The sequence below is a fragment of the Hippopotamus amphibius genome, chromosome 9 (assembly GCF_030028045.1).
Source record: "Hippopotamus amphibius kiboko isolate mHipAmp2 chromosome 9, mHipAmp2.hap2, whole genome shotgun sequence".
NCBI lineage: Eukaryota > Metazoa > Chordata > Mammalia > Artiodactyla > Hippopotamidae > Hippopotamus > Hippopotamus amphibius.
Window position 1 is genome coordinate 91408626 of NC_080194.1, and position 27634 is coordinate 91436259.

General features: G+C 49.3%; 2 protein-coding genes across 6 annotated transcripts in view; both read left to right on the top strand.

Moving 5' to 3' along the window:
* Positions 1 to 10350, top strand: part of JAML (junction adhesion molecule like) — a 28347-nt gene extending 17997 nt beyond the window's left edge. For all 4 annotated transcript variants that reach the window (XM_057748865.1, XM_057748864.1, XM_057748867.1 and 1 more), the window contains 4 exons: positions 2999 to 3137; positions 5687 to 5747; positions 7334 to 7417; positions 9072 to 10350. In XM_057748865.1, the coding sequence (XP_057604848.1) occupies positions 2999 to 3137; positions 5687 to 5747; positions 7334 to 7417; positions 9072 to 9164 (377 nt within the window). In that variant the 3' untranslated portion in view covers positions 9165 to 10350. The remainder of the gene's footprint in view (positions 1 to 2998; positions 3138 to 5686; positions 5748 to 7333; positions 7418 to 9071) is intronic.
* A 7557-nt stretch (positions 10351 to 17907) lies between these two features.
* SCN2B (sodium voltage-gated channel beta subunit 2) lies at positions 17908 to 27378 on the top strand. Of its 2 annotated transcripts, none has more exons than XM_057748873.1 (4): positions 17908 to 18247; positions 25583 to 25749; positions 26043 to 26253; positions 26939 to 27378. In XM_057748873.1, the coding sequence occupies exons 1-4, from the start codon at positions 18178 to 18180 to the stop codon at positions 27136 to 27138; spliced, it is 648 nt and encodes a 215-aa protein (XP_057604856.1). In that variant the 5' UTR covers positions 17908 to 18177; the 3' UTR covers positions 27139 to 27378. The 2 variants fall into 2 exon arrangements, with proteins under 2 accessions (XP_057604856.1, XP_057604857.1); XM_057748874.1 differs by lacking the exon at positions 17908 to 18247 and adding an exon at positions 22202 to 22546.
* Positions 27379 to 27634: the final 256 nt, after the last annotated feature.

The following is a 27634-nucleotide window of genomic DNA, read 5'->3' on the forward strand; positions in this document are numbered from 1 at the left end:
ACCCTGTACTTGCATGACCTTGAGAGTGAGAACTCCTTAAATCTGGTGCCCTAGGCACCTTGCTTGCCTCACACTAGTTCTTCCCTGCTGGTAGGTCAAGGAAAGAAAAGCTAATATTGAGCGAACACCACCCCTCTGCCAGACCTCACTCATCATTAGTAAAATATACTAAGTTAAAGATACAGGAGCTCAGAGATGGATTGGAGTGGTTTTAACTTGGCTTCAAGGGAGCTGCTCTATGCTCTATAGCGGAAGAGGAGATGACCCTGAGCTGGTGAGAGACAGCAAAGAACAGAGAGAAAACAGGAAGGGGCCAGAACCAAAAACAGGGGTTTTCTGATCAAAGGTTCTGTATTCTCTCCAGAATAGTATTAAGGCCATTGGTGTGTAGGAGAGTAAAGAGTCAATTGTGTTGACTGAGAGAGGTTGATAAGTGAGGGGTTAAAGTTAAACCATAACCCAGTTAGCAGTCAGGATGTGGCCTGTGGACTTTGCCTCTTGCTAGGGCTGCAGGGTTTGGCTGTGGTTGGTTGGGGGCAGGGATAGATGTGAGTGTGCAACACACCTCAATACCTCTGGCCAGAGACTTAAGTTTATGGAGGCATCTTCAGGTTAATAGCAAAGGATCCCAGCTGGAGAGGGAAGCGGGACAGATGGCTTTCTTCACTCTCAGAAGTCTTATCGCCACTTCACAGAGAAATAGAAGCCACTAGTGGGAGTTCATCCAACTTCCCAGCCCTCCCCACTCACAAACAGACCCACATCTGCCCCATCCTCATCTCTGCCCTGCCAGCCTGAGCTCCTTTCCGCCCAGGGCTTATCTGAGCCCTGTGCTGAGGTGGCGCCTTCGCCTCCTTCTCAGGATCCTCAAAACATGGTTCTTTAAGCTTGTACTTTCCAAGGGCTTCTAGCGTTCAGCACAAACATACACTCAACTCTTCCTCTTACCTGTGTCCTTGTCTCCTGTAGCTCTCATCCTACATGTTTATTTTTCTTGAAACAGCCTTAATGAAATACAACTCACATACCATACACTTTACTCATTTAAAGTGTACAACTTGCTGGTTTTTTAGTATATTCCCAGTTGTGCAGCCTTCACCACAATACCTTATGTCTTTCTTTCTTGACACAGCCAAATAGCTTGCTAAAGGACACGGTGTCTCCCATCTCATCTCCCATTAACTCATAGCACACTCTGTTTAGGCTTCTGCTTCTGCCTCTACTCTAGTGTAGATCACCAGTGGTACTCTAATTGCCCATCCTTGACCTTCTCTACCTCAGTGGTAGTGAATACTATGTTCTGTATACATTCAATATATTCTATGTTAGATACAACTTTATCGGTCTATTTATATCTATCATCTATCTATCTATCATCTATCTATCTATCTATCTATCTATCTATCTATCTATCTGTCATCTATCTATCTATCTATCTATCTATCTATCTATCTATCTATCTATCTATCTATCTGTCATCTATCTACCTATCTATCATCTATCTATCTCTATGTATTGGGTTGGCCGAAAAGTTCATTTGGTTAGTGAATACATTGTTCAATAAAATTCTTGGTGGAAATGAAAAATGTGTCTTATTTTTACTGAAAACCAAACAAACTTTTTGGCCAACCAATATGTGTGCTCCACACAAGTATTCCACAAATACTCAAATACAACATATCCAAAACTACCCCTCCTACCTCTCCCCAGCCCATCTCTTCAACCTCAGTTAATGCCACCAGCATCTACACAGTTATCCAACTGGATGCCTGGGAGTTGTGCTTGATTCTTCCCTTTCCCAGGATCCCCAATCTAACAAGTCAACTAGTTCTGTTGTTTCTTTTACTGACTTTGGATCTGCCTTCTTCCCCGTCTGTCACCACCAGCTGATTCTGGCTTCTCATCTCTGTCTTGGGTTGTAGGCCTCTACCCAGTCTCTGCTTTCATTCTCAGTCACTATCCCTCATTCTTCATGCAGCTCTGGGTGCCATCTTCCTCAATCATAAATCTGAACTGCTTATAATATCGCAGTGTCTTCTCCATTGCCTACGGAAAAAAAAACCAACCTCCTTGTTGAGATAATGAAGGTCCTTCATGACTTAGATCCTGTTATGTATCCAGCCTCCCTCCCTACCACACCCACAAACACAGACTTTGAGCCAGACCCATGGAACTCTTGCTAGTTTCTAAAAGCACCATCCTGTCACCTAAACACACCTAAAACTCCAGACCTTGGGTATAAATTCCCCACCAACCTTCCCCATATTGTTTGCCAAAATCCTTGATGTTTTCTTTCAGACTCAGCTTAAACTTTAAAACTTTTGCTGACAAATCCTCAGGCTCTGCTCCCCATAGAATTGGGTGCCCTTTTCTCTGTGCTGCTTTGTGCTGCTCTCATAGCACGGACAGAAGCCTGTGCTTTTCTGTTTACGTTGTCCCTCTCCTTGAAGGCAGGGACCGTGCATTATCTGTCTTTGTATCTTCTGTGCCTAGTGATGTCTGGCACCCAGGAGGTGTTGGATGTATATGTTCAGAGTGAGTTGCGGAAATGAGTGAAGGGTGCCATGAGGGTGGAAGCGCTTTACCTGGTATCATGACTATAAGGCTGAGTGTTGGAGCCTAGATCCTTTGGAAAACACTTTGCTATAGAAAGATCAGCAGCCTCTAAGATGTCTATTATTTCTGTCTCATTTGGTAAACCACAAAACATAGAATTGTAAATGTGAAAGGAAACGCTACTGTAGGTGAGGTGACATTCTCTTTTCCCACCTACCTTAATCTGTATTTTAAGAGTGGGGGGGGCGGGGGGGTGGTCAGCAGGCTTTGGCTGTCAATCTAAGGGGGACAGCTGGAGTCCCAGTGTTTCAGCGTGGGGTGGAGTCTGGCCTACTCGCCCTGCCTCCTGACCTGGATATCGGTACTTGGCACAGACCTGGTGAGGCTCCCAGCTCTTTTCTGTAATATGGAGGCCCTGTCATTGCTTTTCTCCTTTCCCAAGCATTGGTGACCCCAGGGACCTTCGGACCTGAGATCCTGGGCGGTCATCAGCTCGTGATCATCGTGGGGATTGTCTGCGCCACCATCCTGCTGCTTCCTGTTCTGATATTGATCGTGAAGAGGACCTTTGGGAATAAGAGGTACCGGGCTGCTCCCATCTCTTGGGCTGGGGGGCTGGAGGTGCCTCTAGCCTGAAGTGGAAGAGAGTGACAGGGCCTCAAGGGTGCCATTTTCACAGAAGGGGATATTTGATTTTATTTTTAAAAAAATAAATAATTTATTTGTTGGCTGTATTGGGTCTTCATTGCTGTGCACGGGCTTTCTCTAGTTGCTCTGAATGGGGGCTGCTCTTTGTTGTGGTGTGTGGGCTTCTTTTTGCGGTCACTTCTCTTGTTGCAGAAGCCAGGCTCTAGGTGTGCAGGCTTCAGTAGCTGCGACACACGGGCTCAGTAGTTGCAGCTCGCGGGCTCTAGAGTGCAGGCTCAGGAGTTGTGGCACACAGGCTTTGTTGCTTCGCGGCATGTGGCATCTTCCCGGGCCAGGGCTCGAACCTGTGTTCCCTGCATTGGCAGGCAGATTCTTAACCACTGTGCCACCAGGGAAGCCCAGAAGGGGGTATTTTAAACCAGAACCAACTGTGGTTATCACATTAGGTGTTATCATATAGTGACCCTGCCCCCTTGCTCACTGTTATCCTGAAAGGCCTTGCACATCCCACGCCATCCTCATTTTACAAAGATTACAAAGACTTACACATGTTGGTCTAAGTAGAGCGTAATTAAGAGTATACACCTTAGGCAAGAGCCATAATGGTGCTATTCAATGCCTGAGAGAAATGATTTCTGAATTATCCACCGTACGTAGACAACTTCATAGAGAAGCTCTGATTTTGAGGGTTGTCAGTGGATTTATTTGAAGGGCCACATTTTAATTATGAGAAGCTCCTTTTGAATGAATGGCCTCAGGTCCTAAATTATTTATTGTTGAAATGTGTTTTTAAAGGCTTGAAGTTCCCCCAGTATCTCAGAAATGTGCAGAAGCTCTGGCATGGGCACTAGTGTTTCACTGGCTGTTGGCAGGTTCATATCCTTCAGTTTACCCAACTATTGACGAGCTATGTTGCTAGGGAAAATTGACTCTTTTTTTGAAATAGTGTCAAGGGGCAAGAACCCCCACTAAGACTGAGTAATGCTGACTTTCGGGTCTCCCTTCCCCATGGAACATGGACTGTACAGAAAGCGCCCGTCTCTGCTAGGTTTGCGCTTGACACCCCAGGGGCTCTCTGACTCAGTTTGGAATGAGAGTCTTTGCTCTGGGCAAAGCACTGAATAGAGAGACAACCTGGGTTTCCGGTCAGCTCACTTCCCTGCTCTGGGCCTCAGTTTCCCTCAAAGGGAAGAGCAGCACCGCCCTGTCTGTCTACTAGTTTATTCTAAAAAATAATCAGACAGATTTGCTGAGATTTGTTCACAAACATGATAGCTGTAGCAAAGATTATAATAAAAAATTGAGGGAAATCCCTGGTGGTCCAGTGGTTAGGACTCCATGCTTTCACTGCCAGGTTCAATCCCTGGTCAGAGAACGAAGATCCCACAAGCTGCACGGCACAGCCAAGGGTGAAAAAAGAAAAAAAAGAAAAAAAATCATTTTCAGTGTCTGTCAGAAAGGTAATGATTCAATGAATTGGTACTTCATGGAGTACCACACAGCCCTGTATGCAATGATGGGGAAAGATAGTCAAGGAGTAGTAGTATACAATATATAGCATGATTTCATTTTAGTAGAAAAATTTATGTAATGCTCATAAATAGAAAAATAAATGTAATGCTCACTTCAGCAGCATATATCCTAAATATATTTTGTGTGAGTGTACTTATGCTTGCATTGAGAGAGGTTTGGAAGGATAATTCTAAAATATTAATAGTGGTATTGGGGATTAAAAAAAAAGAAAAGGTGGGTCCCGTGAGGGTAGGGGGTTTACTGGAACTTCAGTTTCCAACTGTCTGTATTTCTGTATTATTTGAATTATTTTACAATTAGAGCATACAACTTTATAATCAGAAAATATGAAAATATTTCCACCTAGAGACAAAAAATATGGTTTCTTTTCTAGATTTCCCTGATTTTTTTTTAGCTCTACTTTTAGACCAAAATAGAAAAAAAAGGAGGCCTATTTAGTGGCAAATGCAGAAGGCAGATGGTCAAGCGATCAAAGGCCAAGGACAGGGAAGGGGCCAGAGCTCCCAGCCCAGAGTGTTTGCCAGGATAGCTCTGCTTGCTCTCCTCCCTGGAAGAAGCCAGGAGCCTTTGAACTGGTGTCTCGCTGAGCTTCTGCTGCCCCCTGCGGGTTCAGACCCATCTCCCTAGTCCTCAGAAAGATAAAATTGAATCCCATGGCCTCTCTCGATTAATTCACTTAAAATTGTTATGGACAGAAAGTTGTTAGGATGACAATAGAGAGGTTGAAGCTGTCGTTCAGCCCAGACTATCTTCAGATGACTTTCTGCTCTTCCTTAAAGAGCTGCACCTCTCAGATTTCAAGCTGAGCTGGGTAGCGCAGGCTGTAGGTGTCTAGGAGTAGTTCCTCCTCTGGGGTCTCTCTTCAAAAATCTCTGTGCAGGCGCACATCATCATCCTTGAATATACAGTGCTGGCTGGTTAATTGCACTTGTTTTTCACACCCTTGCAGCGCAGTAACTTCCACGACGCTGGTCAAAAGCCTGGAGAACACAACGAAGACTCATCCAGAGGTAAGAGAAGAACTCTGCCCTTTTGCTGCTGTGCCCAGTGAGGGCGAGGTGGAGACTGCTCCAGGATCCAGGTGGTGTCATTATCACCCCCCTGTGAACTGTGTCTCACTCATCATGTGTCTCGGCACGTCCACTGCCTGGCACAGAGCAGGGGCTCAGGAAATCTCCATCACCGCAATGAGTCCCCTGAGGCGTGAGTGGCGTGGGATGGGCGGGGCCAGCCCAGCAGCCCAGCACATCCTTGCAGGGCCCTGGGAAAGAGCCCTGGACTTGGAATCAGAAAGTCCCAGCTCCAGCCCAGCTCTGCTACCTCCCCGAGCCTCAGTTTTCTCATCATTAAAATGAGGATAAGGACAAACACGTTTGCCCCGTTGTAAGGTTCAAATAACACGATGGTATGCAAGTGCTTTGTAAACTATGAGGCACTGTATCAATGTGAGGGATGATTATGATTCATTCCGGAGTTGAGGGAGTTAACGGTGCAGATTAAATATTCAGGGACCTTTAGAAAGAGAGGGTCAGGAGCTTTTCTTACCATATTAGTTTGTGATAAATAATTGCTACTAGGGACTGAGAAATGGATTTGTTTCCTTGAATTCTTTTTTTCCCCTTTTGCTCTTTCTTTTCTTCCCTCCTCCCTCCTTTCTTCCCTTCCTCCCTCTCTCCCTCCCTCTCTCTCCCCTTCCTTCCTTCCTTCCTTCCTTCCTTCCTTCCTTCCTTCCTTCCTTCCTTCTTTCCTTCTTTCCTTCTTTCTCCCTTCCCTCCCCTTCCCCTCTCCCTCCCCTCCTCTCCCCTCCCAATTCCTTCCCTTCCTTTGAAAAACTCCTCTTATAATATTTACCTTTCCATCTTTTCAGCTGCTTGTGACCCAGGAGTAGGATTTTCTCATAACATAATGCAGGGGACTCCAGAAGTCCAAGCATTTGTCGCTGGATGATATCACTTCCCCAAATAGTGACAGAAATGGGAATCACAAAGTACCCCTGACCTCACAGACATAAAGTTCAGTGCAGGCTCTTCCTGCCATATAAACCTTTTGGAAGAGGTGATGACAGTTAGCTGCTGATGAATGCCATCCTGCCATGGCTCTAATTGGGAGGAAATAATCACAAAGTACAAATAATTTGGCAACATAAGAATTCTCTGCTGCTATCTCAATGTCTATTCAAACAAAGATGTTTGAGATATATATATATATATATATCTATATATTTTTTTTTTTTTTTGGCTGCACTGTGCAACATGCAGGATCTTAGTCGCCTGACCAAGGATCGAACCCGTGCGCCCTGCATTGGGAGCGTGGAGTCTTAACCTGGACCACTAGGGAAGTTCCAGATGTTTGCCTTTTGAACCAAAGAATCTGGTTCTTAAGGTTGTGCTCTTTGCTGATGAGTTAATTTTCTTAATTTTCAGGAAGTCTGAGGACTGGATCATTGTGCCCTGTGATAATTCTCTAGCTCTCAATAATCCTCTGAACCTACTGATCTTGGTGGTCGATGCCCTGTGAATAGTGGTAGATAGCCTTTTCTCTGGCATGTACGATTTATTGAGTTTTAGGAATATTTACTTGATTTTCTTCCCTGTAGAAACATATTTACTCCTCAATAACCACACAAGAGGTGATCGAAGAAGAGTCAAGTGGAAAATCAGAGGCCACCTACATGATCATGGTGAGAAATAGTCTAGGTCCAGCTGAGCCCAGTATCTGGAGGCAGGAAAGGGATCTGGGAAGCATATGGCAAACTTGTGGGGGATGGACGTTGCTAGGTCCCCTGGGGAGGCCAGTCTGCAGAGGGCAGGGGTTTTTCTAGGTAGTAGGAGAGTGTGAGAAGCTGGAGCCCTGCTGGATAGAAGAGTAATATCAAACTTGTCCTTATACCCAATTTCAAGTATCATGAGTATCTCTAGGGTTGGAGAGGATTGGTCTTAGAGTAAAAGGAAGTGCCTTCAGGAAGGTAGGCAAAGATCTCTGCCTTATCAGTACAACACTGGTTTAACACAACATAGTAAAGAGGGGGCCGTAAGATCCTTGCACAAGCATTGTGTCACAAGGGATCGTTTTCCTTCCTTTCAAAGGGTCCCTTCCATCTCTTAGATTTTTAAATTCTGTGACTTATTATACCTTGATATAATCTAACTGCCAGGAAGGCCACATGCTGAATTTCCTGTAATAATACAGAGTCTGATTCCTACTTTCCCTGTGCTCGGCTCTCCAGGGCAGTCCAGCACTAGCTGGGTAGTGAGGAGTGGTGAGGATAAAAGGAATGAGCTGGCCAGGGATGTGCTGCTATTTGTAGACTAACGATGGGCACCCCGGCCATGGAGGGAACAGTGTTCTGCTGGGTGCAGGAAGCCTGGCCTCCTCTGTTTATAGGATGATGCCTTGTGTTTGTTCCTGTCACACCAGCACTAAGGACACATGACTCCCGGATGATTGCAGCAGAGAAAGGTTCTGCCAGGGAGGTGTGAGATCAGAGCCCTGGCCTGGCTCCACCAAGGGAAACAGGAGCTCCCCTCTGAAGTTGAATATACTCATTCCCCTCCCCCCGCCCCTGTATCCTTCTTCCATTATTGCCGTGTGATGCTACAGTAACTGCCAGTACCTCATCTTAGAGACCTGCTAATACAGCTGCACGCTGGCTGAAGCTGAGTGTCTCAGCCACCTGGGTGGTACTGTTTGCAGACAGTCTGTGGGGCAGAGATGTTGGAAGAGTGAATCACCTTCAAAGCCAACTTCCCCATGTTCAGCGCCAGGTGCTTGCGATTTAAACTCTGCGGAAAATAGCACCCCTGTTCTCTTGAAATGGATCCAAAAAGCGAGGGCCACAAGCTCAAAGGCTCGTCAAGTTATTTTAAAATGCTATGTGCCAAATTAAACAAGCCCGTGGGTGAATTCCGGCCCGCATACCACTTGTTTGAGACCTCAGGTAGGGAGGTGTTATTTGAGAGAGAGCAGGGGTAACAAAGAACCCTTGCTTTTTGATTAAATTTACTTAAATGAAGGGGGCACCACACCATGTCCCCTTTCTGAGGCTGTAAGGCACAGTGGTTAAGATCACAAGCTTTGGAGTTGGACAGACCAGGGTGCAAATCTTTACCCTGACTTAGAAGCTAGATCAACCTTGGGCAGGTAACAGCTTCTCTGAGCCTCATTTGCTCAGCCCTAATGGGAATAGTAAAACCTACCTCACAGGTGGTAAGGATCAGATGACACAGTGCATGTGAAACAGACTTGGGCCAGACAGATGGAAAGAGCTCAATAAATGGTAACTATTATGATTGAAATGCTTCTTACAAATGTGCTTTGTTTCTCTGTCCCCGCAGCACCCAGTTTGGCCTTCTCTGAGTTCAGCACCAACTAGCCCATCTGACCAAAAGTCAGCTGGGGGAATGTCAAGAACAGAGCAAGCCTTCTGAGAAGAAGGGGGACTTCCCTTTGCCCTTGGCCCTGGCAGAGACTCTCTTTTCTGTATGTCGTGAGTCCATGTACCAGTTATGTCAGACCCCCTGCCCTCCCAGTCCTCCTCCTGCCTCATTGCTTGGGGCAAAGGGCTGAAGATGGAGGGTTTTTGAAGCCTCGCAGAGCGATGGGACAGCTCTGGAGGGACAGCTTCTGATTAGGGGGAGCGTGGACTTGGTCCTTCTGGAGTGGGACACTGGCCCTGGGGGCCCTGGCTGAGCTGCCACAGTGGCCTTGAGCACCCCATTGGGTCAGACCCTCCGCTTGGACGGTGCTTTCTGTGGATGGTTACAGGGGAGATTCACAGAGATAAAGACCAGCCCAAATGATTCCTTTGGCCAATTATCCCTAAATAAATGCAGTTTGTGGCAATCGTCCTGTGTTTCTACCCTGGCTGAGGGGCAAGTGGAGTCTTGGTGAGGAATCTACAGTCTTGAACTCCTGAAACAACAGAAGTGACTGGAGGAAAGCCCTGCTGTGACTCACACATTGGAGACTGGTTTGAGGCCTGGGAAAGTTTGGGGGGTGGGGGGTGAATGGGTTGGAAGTGGGGTATGAATACAGCTCTTTGATTAAGCCAGTGATTCTGGATTCTGGCTGGGTATCCGAGTGGCTGGTGGCTCTTCTCTGGGCCCCACCAGAGGCGTCCTGGTTTGGAATTTAGGGGTAGAGCTGGGACACTTTTTGTTTTCAAAATGGGCACTCATGGGTTGCCAAAATGGACAGCCACTGATTTAACTCTTGGTCTGAAATGTGAGGCTCCTTTACTTTTGGGTTACTACTGTAAGATTTAATAAGGTTAGTTTCTTAAATCCTTTGGTTCTCGTCTGGGCTCAGCTCAGATCTGTCTTTACTCCCACAGGGCCTTCCTCATTCTCTGTACCCCATTTTTCCCTTTTAGCCATTCAGGACCTGGAAAAGAGCAGGTCTTCTGTGGGCCTGTGATTTCTGATCCAATCTGAAGTGGAGCTACATTTTTGAGGGGTTTCCCTAACTCTCTAAATGTCAAGGACCCTCCATAACACACTCATGATTGACTTCCTCTTTTACTGACTGCTCTCGGGTCTCCACTTGGAGGCCTGAAGCCTCTTTTTGTTCAGCTGTGGCTAAGAGTCATTAAATGTTTCCTCCTCACCTGTCAACTCTCAATAAGGACTATGTCAATAATTTACAACATGTGGATTGAAGGCAATATCCTGTCCAAGACATACCAGAGGAGGGACCTGTGCTGACATGATAAGGAGAGTAGGGAGGAGGACTCTTTCATATACTGAGTTCATGGGGAGGAAGTGGTTTCATTTCTGGGCTACAAGGTAACATGCTCTCCTGGGCTAACGGGCCCTTTTCCACTTCCTCAAATATTGTTTTCATAGGATGATGACCTTCAGGATCCCGAGTGGGGTGGATGGAGGGTGACTGTACATCTGTTGGTCTGGGTGGAAGGGGAAACTTGGGATAAGAGCTGCAGGCGGGGCTGGACAGCTTCTCCACACGCTCCTTCCTGCCGAGGGCGCTTTGCCCTGGGAAGTGTGGGCATGCCCCTGCAGAGTTTGACTCGCCCACCTCAAATCTGAATTTGATTCATCTAAGGTTTGGCTTCCATTCTAAGGAGGAGGAAGAGGAAGCCCACCTCTCTCCCCCAACCCTACCTCTCCACACGTCTTCCTCTTACACACAGGCATGGAGTCAAGGTTGAGAGAGCAAGTCCGCAGCTGTCAAGTATAATTTTGCCCCAAACCAGAAGAGCCCTTCAGGGGACATGGAGGAGACTTGCTAGCTCCCCCGTGCCCTTCGCCTAGGGGTGGTGGTCTACTAAATCCAGGACCATGAAGGCATATGGTGTAGGGAATGGCTTCAAGGTTAAACAGGCCTGGTTTAAATCTTGGCTCTGCCTCTTACTCTCTCTTCAATATTGCAGTTTATGTCAATTCTTTGAGGCTATTTCCCTGATATAAAATATATTGTGGGGACTAAATGAGGTCAGTTAGGGGCTAGAGCCTGGTCTGGGCCCTTCATCCTCTCCCAATGTGTTTTCCCCAGTGGATTTGTCTTCTGATGTTTCAGTCCCCAGCTCTCATTAATTTTTATTTCTATAGACAGGAAGCCCCTGCAACCCTAAGTACCTAAGTCTCTCTTCCCATCCAAAGAAAGAGTTAGGAAGCTGAGCTTAGGGAAGGGCTTTGCATAGCTCTGAGGGGTGACATTCTGAAGGGCAAGAAACCTGCTGGAGATGGAGTGAGCTGAATCTCCGTGCCGATCCAAGCAATTTTGTTACTCGAATTTGCAGTATTTTAAGTCTCTAGAACACCAGATGCTCCCATATTCAAAGGCTTCCAGAAGCAAGCAGGCTTTTGCCAACAGAAAGCAGCCTAAGGGTGGAGGGGGTGGGGCCATCCAAGAATAATGGAGAATCTGGTAGCATCAGAGTTTGGTTATTGGAACTGAAAACAGTTCAGCTTGTCCACTGGGGACTAGTGGAAGATGTGCCTCCTTTAAAAGGTTGCATCCTTCTGCCAGCCGCGCCCCCCTTCTCTTTAAAGATCTATTTTATTATTTATTTTTATTTATTTGTTTGTTTGTTTGTTTATTTATTTATATTTTTGGCTGTGTTGGGTCTTTGTTGCTGTGCACGGGCTTTCTCTAGTTGCGGTGAGCGGCGTCTACTCTTCGTTGTGCTGCGCGGGCTTCTCAGTGCGGTGGTTTCTCATGTTGCAGAGCACGGTCTCTAGGCACATGGGTTTCAGTAGTTGCAGTGTGTGGGCTCAGTAGTTGTGGCACACGGGCTTAGTTGCTCCGCATATGGGATCTTCTTGGACCAGGGCTCGAACCCATGTCCCCTGCATTGGCAGGCGGATTCTTAACCACTGTGCCACCATGGAAGGCCCCCACCAGCCTTTTAGTCTTTTTTTTTTTTTTTTTTTTTCCTTTTGGTCTTTTGTTTCTCTTTGCCACCCTACTCTTTCTCCTTCTGGCTAGTCTGTATGCTTCCACATCTACACTGGCAATCTTCTTTTATGAAACACTAGCTCTTTTTGTGTGCCTGCATGTGCGTGTTTGGAAGGGGTCACACTGCCACTGATTTGGCTCAGTTACTCAGATCCAAAGAACCTTAGGTTGCAAGTTTTATCCCAACACAGACCAGTTATCTTCTTACTGAGAATAAACAAAGTTTCTCAAGACTCCTGACCTTCTGTCCCAGCCAGCTGGTTGGCAAATGTGGTTTGGTCTTCCTCAAGGGAGGTCAGGCAACACATTACCACTTCTATAAAACCCAACTCTCGAAACATCCCCTGGTTATCAAAAAATAAGGGAACTTGTAGAATGGGCATCATCAGAAAATCTACAAAGAGTAAATGCTGGAGAAGGTGTGGAGAAAAGGGAACGCTTTTGCATTGCTGGTGGGAATGTAAATTGATACAGCCATTATGGAGAACAGTATGGAGGTTCCTTGCAAAACTAAAAATAGAGTTACCTTATGACCCAACAATCCCACTCCTGGGCATATACCCAGAGAACACCATAATTCAAAAAGACACATGCACTCCAGTGTTCATTGCAGCACTATTTACAATAGCCAGGACATGGAAGCAACCTAAATATCCATCAACAGATGAATGGATAAAGAAGATGTGGTACATATATACAGTGGAATATTACTCAGCTGTAAAAAGCAATGAAACTAGGACATTTGTAGAGACATGGATGGACCTAGAGACTGTCATACAGAGTGAAGTGAGTCAGAAAGAGAAAAACAAATATCGTATATTAACACATATATGTGGACTATAGAAAATGGTACAAATTAACCGGTTTGCAAGGCAGAAATAGAGACACAGATGTAGAGAACAAACGTATGGACACCAAGTGGGGAAAGCGGGGAGGGTTGGTGGGGGGATGAATTGGGAGATTGGGATACCAAATTGTACACTCTAAATATATGCAGTTTATTGTAAAAAGAAAAATGCATTTCAAAAAAAATAAATAAAAATAAGGGAACTTGGAGTTTTCACAGAAAGCTAAACCCTTTCTTATTTCATAGATGGTGAGAACAGTAGCGATTGGAGTAGGAGGAGAATAGGAACACTTTCAAATCCCTTGTCTGAACTCCACAGCATAAGCTCATGGCCTTCTGAGGTTGGGTGCCATCTTGTCTACCCATCAACACCTCCCATTTTTTTCCCCTTGACAGGAACCCTCTCTGCTCCGTATACCTTTGTCTTTTGTGCTTCTGAGCCTTTGCTCTTGGTGTTCCCCTGCCTGGAATTCCCTTTTCCTTCTTGCCTGCCCAAATCAACATTCCTTCAAGGCCCTGCTTGAGTCTCGCCTGGGTGAGCTGCTATTTCTCATATCTTCCTAGATGTCTCTACACTTACCAGATTTTATCTTCTGATGTTCTCTGTTTCATGAGCGTGCAGCTTTATTTTCTCCGAGGTATCTTAAACTCTTAGAGATCCTGCTTTAGGTCTTTCCTGTGAGCTTTGGTGCATCTGACCCCATGTGGGGCAATTCCATGTTGAATGGAATTCCTACAGAGTGGAGTGGCTAGACTTGCCTCCAGTCCTGGTTCTACCATACTTTGGCTGATGGAGTTTCTGCTCTTTCCCTAGAAGTAAAATAGACATTCATTCATTCATTCTCATCTGCTCAGGGACCAGTAGTGGCCCAACACAAACTAAGAAGACTGAATCCCTGTCTTTAAGCAGCTACAGTCTAGGTGGGGAGGTAAGATGTGTAAACAAAAAATGACAATACTCTGCAACTTGAGCAGTCCCAGGTGTACTGTAGATGCGAGTTGATACATTTGTCTCCCTACTTAGAAGGTAAGCTCTCAAAGGGTGAGCTGTATATCACTCATTTCTGGGTCTCTGGTTTCTAGCCTCGTGTTTGGCACATAGGGGACGTTAAATAGATATTTGAGTTTGTTGAATGAGGGAATTGATAAATGAGTGAATGGACCCAGGGTCACAGCAGCACAGAGAGAAGAGGTATGTAGGTACAACAAGAAAGAGATTACTTTGTAGCAGATTTTTGAAGAAGGACTAGATGCTGGCTGAGCAGACAAGGGAGGAAGGGCATTCCTAGAAGAGGAAACTGCAAAGACAGAGACACCATGATGTGAAGCCCTATGCGGGGTAAGAGAAACCTTGACTGGGATGGAATGGCTTGGGAAGAGCCCGCGCAGAGAAGAGAGGTGAATGAGATTGTTATTCCCCAGCAGGCCACCAGGTGCTCTGCGCATTTAATCCTAAGCTTGTTCCTGCTCACCAGTCCCTTCCCAACCCCCCAAACCTGGCCTGTGCATTGCCCCTTGCTCCTGGGATGCAAACCTTTTAATATTAGTTGAAGGTGTTACTTCTTAAACTTTAATGTGCTCAAGAAACATCTAAAGATCTTGTTAAAAATGCAAATGATGGACTTCCCTGGTGGCACAGTGGTTGGGAATCTGCCTGCCAATGCAGGGGATACGGGTTCGATCCCTGCTCTGGGAAGATCCCACATGCCGTGGAGCAGCTAAACCATGGCCACTGAGCCTGTGCTCTAGAGCCTATGAGCCACAGCTACTGAGCCCATGTGCCACAACTGCTGAGGACCACGCGCCTAGAGCCCGTGCTTTGCAACAAGAAAAGCCACTGCAATAAGAAGCCTGTGCACTGCAGCGAAGAGTAGCCCCTGCTCGCCACCACTAGAGAAAGCCCATGCAGCAACAAAGACCCAATGCAGCCAATAATAAATAAATAAACAAATAAATAAATTTATTTTAAAAAATGCAGATGCTGATTCTTTGGGTCTGTGGTGGGGCCCATGACTTTGCATTTCTTTCTTTTTTTCATTTATTTATTTATTTATTTAGGCACACGGGCTTAGTTGCTCTGCAGCATGTGGGATCTTCGTGGAGCTGGGATCGAACCCGTGACCTCTGCATTGGCAGGCGGATTCTTAACCACTGCACCACCTAGGAAGCCCCGACTTTGCATTTCTAAGTAGCTCCCTGGTGTTGCTGAGGGTGCTGGTCCAGGAAGGCTGTGGTACCTAGGGAGGCTCTCTGTAGCCTCAACTAAATTCCAAAGCCAAAAGGAAACTAACTTTCTTTGGATAATCTGTAACAGTCTTCCCCCAGCAGGGTAGGTAACTGAGTGTTGTCTAACAAAATCTTCCGGGATAAGTGGCACTCAGTAGAAATGCCGAAAATAGGGCTTCATTCCCCAAATAGCCAACTTTCAATAGTGGTGTCTTCATTCTGCAAAATACCTCTTTGAGTTTCTGCTTCTCAGGCTTTTATTGGCTCCTGGGGAAGGTGTACTCTTTTGGAGCAAATGGGCACCTGGAGGCCCAAGTGAGCTGAGGTTCTGGGGTAGCTCTCCTCCCGACTCACCCTGCCAGGGTGCCTCTCCCCTGATCTGTCACCCTTCTGACCCTGGGGTCTGGAGAGCTGAGTTGGACAAAGGCTATATATACTAAGTCATATACTTGGTTCCTCTTAGCCAAATTCTGGATAGAGGCAAAGGAACTTCTGCATCCATTTCTTATCTTGGATGTCCCCAAAACAGAAGCTTCTGGACCCAGTGAGAGGCCAAGTGAGCCAGGTAAGCAGCTTCCCTGGGCCTCACAGTCATGCTTAGCTGCATTAAGAAAAAGGAGGAGGCCGGCTACATCAAACCAAAACTCTCTGGCTGACATGTGCCTGCTGCAGCATGGTGCTACAGACTGGGACCTGGCCGAGGGGCTGGTGAGGGAGCCAGGCCCAGGCTGGTGCCAATCTATCCCTCCGGACACACCTGCGAGCCAGGCCGCTGCTGACAGTGGAGGAGGTCTGGGGCCTGCAGGTTGTGGCCACCGGAAGACACCTTTCTCCCTAGGCAGCCCCATCTCTGCTCTGATTTTCCTTCCTTTGGGCTGTGAGCTCTGTGAATAAACGAGCCAGCTGCAGCCAGACACTGGTGAAGTGACAGAGGCATTTTGGCAGCAGTGTCTGTGCAAGATCCAGGCATGGACAGCCACCTCTGGTGTGGAGAAGCACAGAGGTCTCCTCTACCTGCCTCTGCCTTCAGCAACTGCCCCCAACATTGGCCCACTTCACTCCTCCCTAGCCTAGGATAGCTTCAGGGCCCTCAGCTAGATTTCACTGCCTTCACGATGATGTGGATGATGTCCCATCCCTCTCCAAATTTATTCATTCATTCATTCATTCATTCAGGGTGCCCCGTGCAGCTATGCAGCACCTGTTTATTGAGTGTCTGCTTTGAACCAAGCACTGTGCTGGTCTCTCATTTGGTTCTGCCATGCCCTGCCTCTTAGCACCTTCTTTTACACACACACACACACACACACACACACACTCACTCATGCAGAACCCCCTTGCTTCATCTGTTCCGGTCTTATCTTCCCTGTGTCTCTAAACAGCCCAGGGGAAGGTCTTGTGTCTCCTCCCCTTGGTAACAGGCGTTGTGGAACCCTGGACATACCCAGTGTGTCACATAGACCTGTTTGAGTCCGGGCTCTGACCCTGACCTTAACTATCATAGGTAACTTGAGTGGGTTAGGCTCTGTCAGCCTCTGTTTCCTGATTGCAATTTAAAAAAAAGAGAGAAGAAATCACCTCTTCCAGGCCTACGATTAAGTAAAGACTCGGCACAGGGTTAACGCTCTAAGATGCGAGTGGCTCCCTCTTGGGTGCGTCAGTGGCCCATCACAAGTGCATGTAATGGCTGCCTGAGAACCTGTGTTCTCATCAACTGTCTCCCCAGAGGAGTGGGGGTCACCTTCTCTGCTTAAGGCTATGTGGGTACTCCACCACAAGTTCTCCTACTTGTGATACTAGCCTTTTTTTTCTTCCTTTTTCAAAGGAAATATTTTCCAACATCCACAACAGAAGAGTGAATGTGTAATGAACCCTTTGCATCTATCACCAGTTTCAACAATCAACAATAATATCTGGTCTTGTATCACCTACCTCCCCCACCTTTTTTTTCTTGGAATATTTTAAAGCAAATTTCAACCATCCTGTCATTTCATCTATAAACACTCCAGTGTGTATAATAGATAAAGATGTTAAACAACATACCACAATTTTTTTTTCTTTTTTTTTTTTGCGCCACCACAGGGCACATGGGATAATTGTTCCCTGACCAGGGATCGAATGTGCGTCCCCTGCAGTGGACGCGCCAAGTCCTAACCACTGGACCACCAAGGAAGTCCCAACCACAAAAATTTTTTTAACACGCCCCCAATCAAGAATTACTCATTACTTTAGTCTAACACCCAGTCCATATTGATTTTCTTCCCAATTATCTCAACAATGTCTTTTTCATGTTGATTGATTGAATCAGGATTCCCTGAAGGTTCATGTTACATATGATTGTAAGATCACTTAGGTATTTTTGCACCAACCTGCTGTTCTGTTTTCAGTGGAAATGCTAGAAAAATGAGGAAGTTCTTACTTCCTGAAAGTCTCCCAACTCACTTCCCTGAACCCTTTCCAAATAAAACAAAAATTAGCATCTCCTTTTCTGGGTGTTTTTAAATGACAAAAAGAACTCGCCCCTCATAGCAGCTTTGAAATAAATGGTTTCCTCAAACAACTTTCAAACCCCAACAATCACCCAAGTGAAGAAGAAAGGCAGGCCATGCTTTAGTTCTGGTTTTGGAGGGTAAAGATTTCTGAGGAACTTTGTTCTTTACAGAAAGACTTTTTCATGCCCTCCCACCTGTTTTTTGAAATCCACCAACCACAAAATTTACTCCATCCACTTTTTTCTCTCTCCCTTCCACACTCCCTCTCTCTTTTTAGCAGCAACATACAGGCCGGCCATATTAGAGAGATGGAAATAAAGCTTCCTTAATGTTGTATGTGTCTTTGAAGTACATCCGTGCATTTTTCTTTTAGCATCTAACCATTCCTCCCTTGTAGCCCTCGGCCCCTCAAATCACCCTCTTCCCCATCCCACCCGACTAACAGCTCAGTCTCTGAAAATGCACAAAGATGCCTGGCTACCTCGCCCTGCCTTCAGTCTCACGGGGCTCAGTCTCTTTTTCTCTTTGGGTAAGTTAGACTGCACATCTGCATGTTTCTGAGGGTCCAGAAGTGTAGCTGCAACAGGAGGGGGCTGGGGGCTGGGGGCAGGAAAAAAGACATTGCTGGAGCTTCCCTCTGGTGTCCTTGGGAAGGGAGGTGTGGGGACTGGGGGAGATGTGGCCGGGGACTGCACAGTGCTGGGACGGCTTGGTCACAGAAGGGTTGGGTCTGGGGATGTGAGTGTTCCTCGGGTGTGTCAGTTGTCAAGGGAGGAGATTTTTCTTTGGATTTCCCTGAAATGGACCGATGTGGGGGTGGGGGCAGAGGGTACCTTGATCTGCAGAGCCTCTTCATGGATTTTTTCTTTTAGCTGCTACAGATATCCTGGGACTTAATGATCCCTTAAGGGGCTTCTTTTGTGAAACTTGATCTTGGGAATCTGGTGGATTTAGATATTAGAAAAGAGTGTACAGGGAGTAGGGGGCAGCAAGTTGAGTCTGGGTCTGTCTTCCTGGAAATCTGTACCAGTGATTTGTTGCAATGTGTGGGGGCGTAGGTGGGAAGCAGGCTTGAGGAAGGATCTCTGCATTGGGAAGAGAACCGCTGAAGCAGGCACTAATGGAGAGGCTCTCTGGCTTGGGCCAGATGGAGTGGAGAAGGGGTCAGGTGAAGGGATCAGGAAAAAAAAAAGAAAAAGAAAGAAGAAAGGAACTCATGGGCTGAGTGTGGTGTGGCCCTCTAGACCTTGTCTCCAAACTGTCCAGCCCCACCCCTTGCAGACTGTCAAGAGATCCGAATGCCAGATAATTTCATATCTGGCCACTCATGGACTTCCTGGTGGGTAGGTGGGCGAGGGAGTTACCTACAAGCCTGCTTTGTAGGTAGTTTCGTTCTTGCTCTTAAACTTACTCATTGCTGGGTAGCAATTGAGGATCCAGTCCAAGTGCTGTCAGTGGGAATATTCCCCATCACAAAGTCTCTTTCTCAGTCTCACTGTCCTTCTTTCTCTCGCCTTCTCTGGCATGCTGTGCTGGATATTGGGCAGGAGTGCTAAACAGAGACAGCCCAGGGCTGCTGGCAGCCTGTATGATAAGGCCTAGGAGCTTTGCTGCGTTATTGGACATATTAACAGAGCAGGAGTGTTATGGAAGCTTAGGAGGTAGAAAGAGCATGAGCCTTGGACTCGATCTGGGTTGAAAGCCACCTTTGTCATTTACTCCATACTATCGGCAAGTTACTCCCCTCTGAGCTTCAGTTCTTTCATGGGTGAACTGGAGAATACCTACCGCCTAGGGTTTTTCTGAGGCTGGCACCTAGCAGGTGCTCAGTAATAGCTAGGCTTTATGAACACTTTTCATGTGCCCAAGTGCTGTGTATCTTGGTTAGTCCTTACGGCAATTGGTAGTCATATGGGGTAGATATGATCCTCACGTTACATATGAGGAAGCCCAGAGGCTTGAGGCCCAGAGGAGTTAAATAACTTGCCCAATAAGGTCACAGTAGTTTAAGGGGAGCTGAGATTTGAACCCCTGGTTGTGTGACTTCAGCCCACTCTTAAGCACTGAAATCTACTGCCCCTGATCTTTGAGAAATGGTGCAGCTATAATAACAAAATCTGGATCAAAGAATCTTAAATACAGGCAAAAAGAGGGGAGTTAGGTGAGTGGCCAGTGTGTAAGGAGATGGGGATGGAGGACAGGCGACGTCTTTCGAGAGTTAGGGAGAGCTCCTGTAGGAGGGAGAGACTTATCTAAGTGAAGAAAGCAAGGGGGATCAGGCATCAGGACCAAGGTGTGGCTTAGGGGAAGATGGAGTCTGAGGGGAAGAGGTCAGGGTGTGGGGGCTGTGAGGTGGTGGTGGGAGGAAGCTAAAGCTCTGCAAACCTGGATGGGGGGACGATGCAGGAGTAGGGAGCTTGAACTTGAACTTGATTGGTCTTGTGATGAGGCATGCCTTTGTACTCCAAGGCTGAGGGCTCAAGTGGACAATGGAACTTTGGTGGTTGTAGTAGCATCAGTCCCCAAGAGGGGGGGGATGCCACAGTGACAAGGGAGGGGACTGTGACAGGGGCTGGGTTTGTGAGGATGATTACAGAGCCAACAAGGGGCAGGGGACAGCTGGGCAAACTGCTGTACACACGACAGAAGCATGTGAGACTAGTTTTTAGTTAGAAGCAATCCAAATGACTGTCTTCCCTAGAGTTTTTCTCAAGACCGCTGGCTCCATAGTCACTGGCCTGGTTACCAAAGTCTGGGTTATGCTAAGTGAGGCCCAGAAAGTGGAGTCTTGTCCTCATTCAAGCCCACTGCACATGGACACACAGGGGAAAATGCCTTCCCTCCCCGCTCCAGGCTTTTGTCGAGTGTCTACTGTGTGTCTTATGCTGTTCTGGGCCCAGGATGCTAAGGTAAATAAGAATCAACTCCCCAGAGTCTCCTGAGGGACTTGGGAACATAAGTAATAATAACACAGCATCATGTGTGCTGAAAAACAGTAATAGTAATACTGATAATAACAGCAGCTAACCTTTGGTGAGGGCCGACCATGACCACATGCCAGGCATTGCCATGAGCTTTATGTTTTAGTATTTAATCCTCACAACAGCCCCAGAAGGTGGGGCCTATTGTTGTCTCCCATCTTACAGATGAGGAAACTGAGATGCTGGGAGGTGAACCATCTAGCCTAAGATTAGACCACGGTGCCAGAACGCTGGTCTTGGCCACGATGCCATTCTACCTCCCAGTGTGGAAGTAAGTGATAGAAACCGGCTGAGGAGCGGGCACGGGCACTGGGGAAGCTGCCATGGGAGCGATGCCTTGTTAGTTGGGATCTGCGGGATAAGCAGGAGGGCTCAGGGACAGCAGGGTGAATGATCTTTCCAACCTGGAGCAAAAACATGTGCAAAAGCACGGAGGAATGGAAGAAGGCCATGTTTTCAGAAAAGTAAGAACTCTGGGGTCACTGGTAAGGAGGAAACATGGAGGGTTGGAAGCAGGAAATGAGGGTGGGATGCTGGTTGGTCCCAGATAGCAAAGGGCTAGGAAGCCCAGGTGCCTGGACGAGATCCTGGAAGCAGCAGGGAGCCCGTGGCGATTGGGGGTGAGGGGTGATGAGGACAGGTGCTCTCATGGCTTTGAGGGGGTGGCCTGGCCTGGGAGGGGAGACCTGAGGTGGTGGGTCTGAATGGTCAGGCAGCCCAGGAGAGGGGCTGTGTGTCACAGTCACCTGGGAGGCAGGGACTGCCCCAGGAGACAGTATGCTCCAGAAGGGTGGGAGGTAATTTCTTGGCTTAGACAAACTCTTTTCTTTTTTTTTAACCAAGAAAAAAATTAACCTAGCTCATAGGTTGCTGTAGGGTTGGAAAGAGGCGTGGAGAGAATGAATTCCTAGCCTCTGTAGGAAATAGTGTTTGACAGGAGGCGAGCACATGTTTGTGACCTCTGCAGGATGGGCCAGTTAGAAAAGCATATGACATGGGGCCTAAGGTGCCCACGTGTGCCTGGGAGACCGTGAGGGGGGCCTGGGCACTGGTAATGTTTTGGAACTAAGCTCAAAAGCCGCATCCTTCTGGTACCCCTGTTGATCACTTCCTTTCTGTGTGTTAGAAATCAGGAGACCCAGGCTCCAGACCTGGTCCCAGATGGGACAACCAGGAAGATGGGGGCCTCCCTTGTATGGAGGTTCCTTTAAATAAAACCATTCCCCTCTGGCCAGCCTGCCTGGCTGGAGGCTGCCAGTTCTGGGGCGGGACCTGCCATGTAGACAGCAGGAGGCCTGATCCCTGGGACTCCTTGGAACAAAAATCACACTCTCGCCCACAGCCCCCACCCCTCAACCCTCTGTCTGGAGCCTGGCAGCCTGGGTTCCAATCTAGCTTTGTCACTTACTAGCTGTGAACTGGGGCTATTCATTTAAATTCTTTGTGCCCCATTTCCTCACCTGGAAGTGGGGGGGGTGCTAACGGGTTGTATTAAAGGAGGTGGTATCTGTAGGGTGCAGAAGCAGCGCCTGGCACACAGGGGGCGCCCTGTTGTTATTATGAAGTCCTTTTGTGGCCCCGGCTGGGGATTCGGCTAATTTCCTGAAGCAGCAGAGTTCCTTAGGCGCCCCGGATTTTGCTCACAGCTCTGTCCTCGTGGCATAACGATCTCCTCATCTTGAATGAGGCCCTGGATTGGTGAAAGGCCTAAGGCCCTTGCTCTGAGCTGGGACACGGGGAGACCTCGGGCTGAAGTAGGTGCTGGATCGGGAGTCAGGCACCGTGATTCCGGCCCTGGCTCGTCCCTGTGTGCTGTGTGTCTCTCTCAGGGCTCACTCTCCTCGTCGGTAAGATGACGGAGCTGAACCTATCGGTACAATCCCTGAGGTTCCCCCCGAGTCGCGGACTCCTGTTCCCCTCTCTGCAGTTGGGACTTGACGGTTGACCTCTCTGACCACTAGAGGGCACACGTGTCCGTCCGCCTGGGGCCTCCCTCAGGACGTGCCGTAGGGATGAGGGGAGGGACCCGCATTGCACCTCTCTGTCTGCTCCACCTCCTGCCAGGCAGAAAAGGACCCTCTCTCCCCAGGGCCCTGCCCTCCCGCACAGCAGAGTGCGAGCTCCTTCAGGATGGAGGGAGCTCCTGGTAGGGTTCAAGTTTTGTCTCCGGAGGGATGTTGTGGGCTGGGGCGGGAACAGAGGCGGGGATGGGTTAGCCAGACTCGCGGGACCTACTTGCTAATGCCACTTGGAAGCTCCTTTTTTTTCAGGAGCCCTGGGAAGGTCGCAGACTCTTTCCCAGGGAAGGTGCTAGAGAAGCAGGGTGTTCCTGGGACGTGAGGTAAGCTCAGGACAAGGCCCTGCCAGGCTCCTTCCCTGCAGATTCCTCCGCCTCTGCAGAGCGGGGGCGGAGATGGCATGTTCCTCACACCTCCTCCTAGCCTGGCGCTGTGCTCGGTGCTTTTATAACGCTGTGAGAGTGGGGAGATAGGAACTGGGCTTTGTTCTTCTGGGGAACCGCTCAGCACCCCCCGCCCAGTTCATATTCCGCTGATGAGCACGTCAGCACACCTGGAAGCCTGGCCCTGCAGGTGGGGCCACGTGCCTGCCCCTCTGTCTAGGGCTGGGTCCTCACCTCCGGGGCCAGCAGTTCAGAGTACCTCCTGTTCTTAAGTCCTGCCTACTGGCCCTGGCCACTCATCCCAAGGGATGAGCTGACTGGAAGAACTTTGCTCTCCCTGCTTCCAGGCTGCAGTGCAGCTGCTCCTGGGGAGGCGCCCAGCAGCTTTGCACGGGGGGGGGGGGGGGGGGGGGGGACCTTTTGCAAAAGGAGAGCCCTGTGCCAATCGGAATTACAAGGGACTGCCCTGAGGGGTCAGGCTCCAAGGTGTCCCCCGCCGGCAGACTGCCCCAGAAGCCCTTCCTGCTTAGAGGGCAGAACTTGAGAAGAATTTAGGCTACTCTTTGCTTTATTTAAAAAACATTTTTGTTTTTGGCCATACCTTGCAGCTTGCGGGTTCTTTAGTTCCCAGATCAGGGGTTGAACCCAGTGCCACCACAGTGAAAGTGCCGAGTCCTAACCACTGGACAGCCAGGGAATTCCCCTATCCTTTGCTTTATATATTTTATCTTATTTAATTATTATCATAACCCCAGGAGGTAGGTATCATTAGCTGCGTTTTACAGAGGAGGGGCCTGAGGCTCAGAAGATGGAGGAACTTGCCCATGTCCTCCCAGCTGATAGAAAGGCAGAGCTGGGATTGAACCACATCTAATGGGGTCTCCGTGCCTCCTAGCTGGCCCCTTGCCCGTCGCCTAGTGGCTTCCCCTCTCACTCAGAAGAATGGCGGCCTGGTCCCTGCCTAACTCTGGGACCTCAGCTCTCTCCAGCTGGCCCCTTGATCACGCTGCTTGTTGTGCTCTAGACACGTGACGCTCATTCCAACTGCTGGAACTTTCCCCTTGATGTTCTGCTGCCCTGGATTTCTTCAAAACTTCAAATGGCTCACTCCCTCACTTTAGTGGGGGGCCACCTACAGGGCCCCCCTCAGAGCAGACTTCCTGGACCACCCGATGTCAAACAGCACCCTGTACCTGGCTTTATTTTTTACAGCGCTGGAGGGGTTTCACTACCTAAAGTTACATTATTATCTTTTCCCTGCTAAGGTCTGTCCCCTTCCCTAGAATATAAGCTCCACGTTACAGCACCTCTGCCTGCCTCCATCACAGCAGGAACCCCCGGGTCCTAGACCGAGTGCTTGGGGCACAGGCGGTGATTTACAAATATTTGGTAAATGAGTGAATGAGGGATTGATGCTGGGCAGGACTGTTTCTCCTCTATAAAGAATATTAATCTTTTGGGATGAGGTTTTGACCATATTGGCAGAGAATCTTAGAATTCAGACCAGGGCTAGGGTGAGGCAGGTGGGATGCAAAATGTAAGGTTTTTGCATGACCCTGAGAGTGGGCACACCCTTAAATCTTGTGCCCAGAACTTTCTGCCCTGTGGGCCCAGGGGAAGGGGGCGGAGCTTCAGCTGGGAGGGCTTTGGCTCACTCCCCTCACCCTAAACTCTGCCCTGCTTGGAATGTCAGAGGGGAATGGGCCTTTCTCAGCCCCAGCACGCAGGGCTCCTGGATCAGGTCCAGTGCTCCCGAGAAGATTCCACACCCTGCCATCCCTGCAGCCTGTATCCGCTCCTCGCTGCGGTGTGTCCAAGCCTGACGTCTCCAGGAGGGACTCCTGTCCTTATAGACCCATCAGTTGATCCCTTCGAGTTGTGCCTATTCTTCTGGGCAACTCTTCCCTCCCATTGCTCATCTGCTGTCCCTGCCAGGAGCCTGGGGAAGAGAAGGGGGCCGGGCTGGGCACACGGCTTTACTCTGCCCTGGGGAATAGAGAGTGAGGCCTCTGAATCTGCGTCTGTCCTCAGGCTGCCGGCCCCCAGGGGACACTGCAGCTTCAGCTGGAAGGGCTTTGACTCAGCAGAGATGGTTGGAAGTGCTGGGAAGAAGGGGAAACTGAGGCCAGCACAGCGCAGCCCCTTGTCCAAAGTGTTCAGCCAGCAGGTGGCCATGACAGGTCTGGGGCGGGACAGCCAGTGGAGAGAAGGCTTGAAGCCATCTGTCTGTCTCTGGCTTGACAGACGATTTGGTCTCTCTCCACCCCAGCCTCCTTCTGCCCCCCAGTTTACCCCAAGGGCCACATCAGGTACCCCTTGTGAGCTTTGCCCACCCCACTCCATGCCACACCCTGACTAATTTCAGCCGCAAGGGACCCAGCCAGCTGCCCTAGCCTTGCTCCAGTCTCCACCGGATGCAAAGGCTTGCCCCCTCCCTGGCCCTGTCAGCTAGAATCCTCACCAGTTGTGGCTTTGTCCGCAGTGCCACCAGGGAGGAGCATGGAAGTCACAGTACCTGCCACCCTCAACGTCCTCAATGGCTCTGATGCCCGCCTGCCCTGCACCTTCAACTCCTGCTACACCGTGAACCACAAACAGTTCTCCCTGAACTGGACTTACCAGGAGTGTAACAACTGCTCCGAGGAGATGGTGAGTCCTGGGATGGAGGCGGGCTTGAGCGGGGGAGACAGGAGCCCCAGAGCATGAAGCCCACCTTTCCCACCACCTGCCCCTGCACTGGACCAGGCCCCCAGTGTACCCTGGTGGGCTGTCTCCTCCCCAGGGCATTGGCAGAAGGTGCGTTGTCACACCTGGGTGGCCCTGGGAGGGTGGCAGAGATCCGGAGGTGACTGCCTCTCTTCCAGGTAAAAGGGGGCCTGGGAGGAGGGGCGTCCTGCTCATCCAGCCCCCCATCCTGTCCCTCACCTACCCCCCACCCCCAGTTCCTCCAGTTCCGCATGAAGATCATTAACCTGAAGCTGGAACGGTTCCGAGACCGCGTGGAGTTCTCGGGGAACCCCAGCAAGTATGATGTGTCAGTCACGCTGAGAAATGTGCAGCTGGAGGATGAGGGCACCTACAACTGCTACATCATGAACCCGCCCGACCGCCACCGCGGCCATGGCAAGATCTACCTGCAGGTCCTCATGGAAGGTGAGAGGCTGCTGGGGGGCCCTGCCCGATCCCACCCAGCTACTCTCCAGCAGGACTAGCCGGGGCTCCTTGGGAGAGGCTGTGCCCTCCTGAGGGGTGGGAGCAACAGCATGTGCTGGGTGGAAGGCATCTATTTCACTCCTTCCAGTCCTTGAGGACTATGTCTCAGAGAGTCCAGACGATGCTATCCATCATGGCCACGATCTTAAGAATCCCAAGAGCAGCTTTCATTTATTGGACACTTACGATGTCTCAGTTACAGGGCTAAATTTGCTATACATATTATTTCATTTCATCCTCATACAACCCTATGAAGGCGGTACTATTATTATCCCCATTTTACAGATGAAGAAACCGAGGCTAAGTAGGGTTCCTAAGGTCACAAAGTTAATAAATAGTACAATCAGGACTCAAATTGGGTCTATTTGACCTCAGAGTCCATCCTCTTGGATACTGCGTTATACTGCCCTCCCCGGGGGCTTTTAGATGCCCTGGGATTATGGGGTGGGTGGGGCGCTTAGTGGTCCAAGGCCTGGGTTGATTTTTGGCTTTGACTAAAGTGCTTTCCAAGGAGGAGAGTAAAGTCAGCACCACCCACCGCGTACTGCAGGGAGCAGGGGCCAGTGGACGAGGCTCCCGTTTCCTGCCCTAGGGCTCAGCGAGTCTGTTTCCCTTCCTTCTCCAGAGCCCCCTGAGCGGGATTCCACGGTGGCCGTGATAGTGGGCGCCTCTGTCGGGGGCTTTCTGGCTGTGGTCATCTTGGTGCTGATGGTAGTAAAGTGTGTGAGGAGGAAAAAAGAGCAGAAACTGAGCACGGATGACCTGAAGACCGAGGAGGAGGGCAAGACAGATGGAGAGGGCAACGCGGACGACGGCACCAAGTAACGGGCGGGCGGCCGGCCCTGCAGCCCCTCCCTCATGTCCTGTCTCCCTCCCACTCTCCACCCCGCACAATGTGCCCCCGCCTGCCCTCTCTTGGTGTGCTTCTCTCCCACCAGGATCCCAGAGCCAACCTGGGGCCTCCTGAACCCCTCCCTTCATACCCCCCACCCTGCACCAAGAGTGACCCACCTCTCTTTGATTCGAGAAACCTGCCCCAGCGTCTGGGATGTGTGGGCCCTGGGGGGAGGGAGAAGCGGGCTCAAAACTGCCAGCCCCTGAGAGGAGGCAGGGGGCCTGCGGGAGGGGTGCAGAGGGAGAAGGGGGAGGGTGGGCAGTGGCGGAGGAGGAGGCCGGCTGTCCAGTCTGCCCAGTGCATGGACTGGTGTGGTGGCGGCTTCAGAGGGGACCTGCAGGTGGGATGGGGCTGTGCTGGCTGCCTCTAGAAGGCCTGAGATGTGGCACGGCTCTGCTCCCGCGCTGCTCCCTGCCCTGGGCAGCC

Coding starts and splice junctions, on each gene's coding strand:
- SCN2B (XM_057748873.1), top strand. CDS start 18,178: ATGCACAAAGATGCCTGGCTACCTCGCCCTGCCTTCAGTCTCACGGGG. Junction 25,750..26,042: donor ACAACTGCTCCGAGGAGATG/GTGAGTCCTGGG, acceptor CCCCACCCCCAG/TTCCTCCAGTTCCGCATGAA. Junction 26,254..26,938: donor CCTGCAGGTCCTCATGGAAG/GTGAGAGGCTGC, acceptor TTCCTTCTCCAG/AGCCCCCTGAGCGGGATTCC.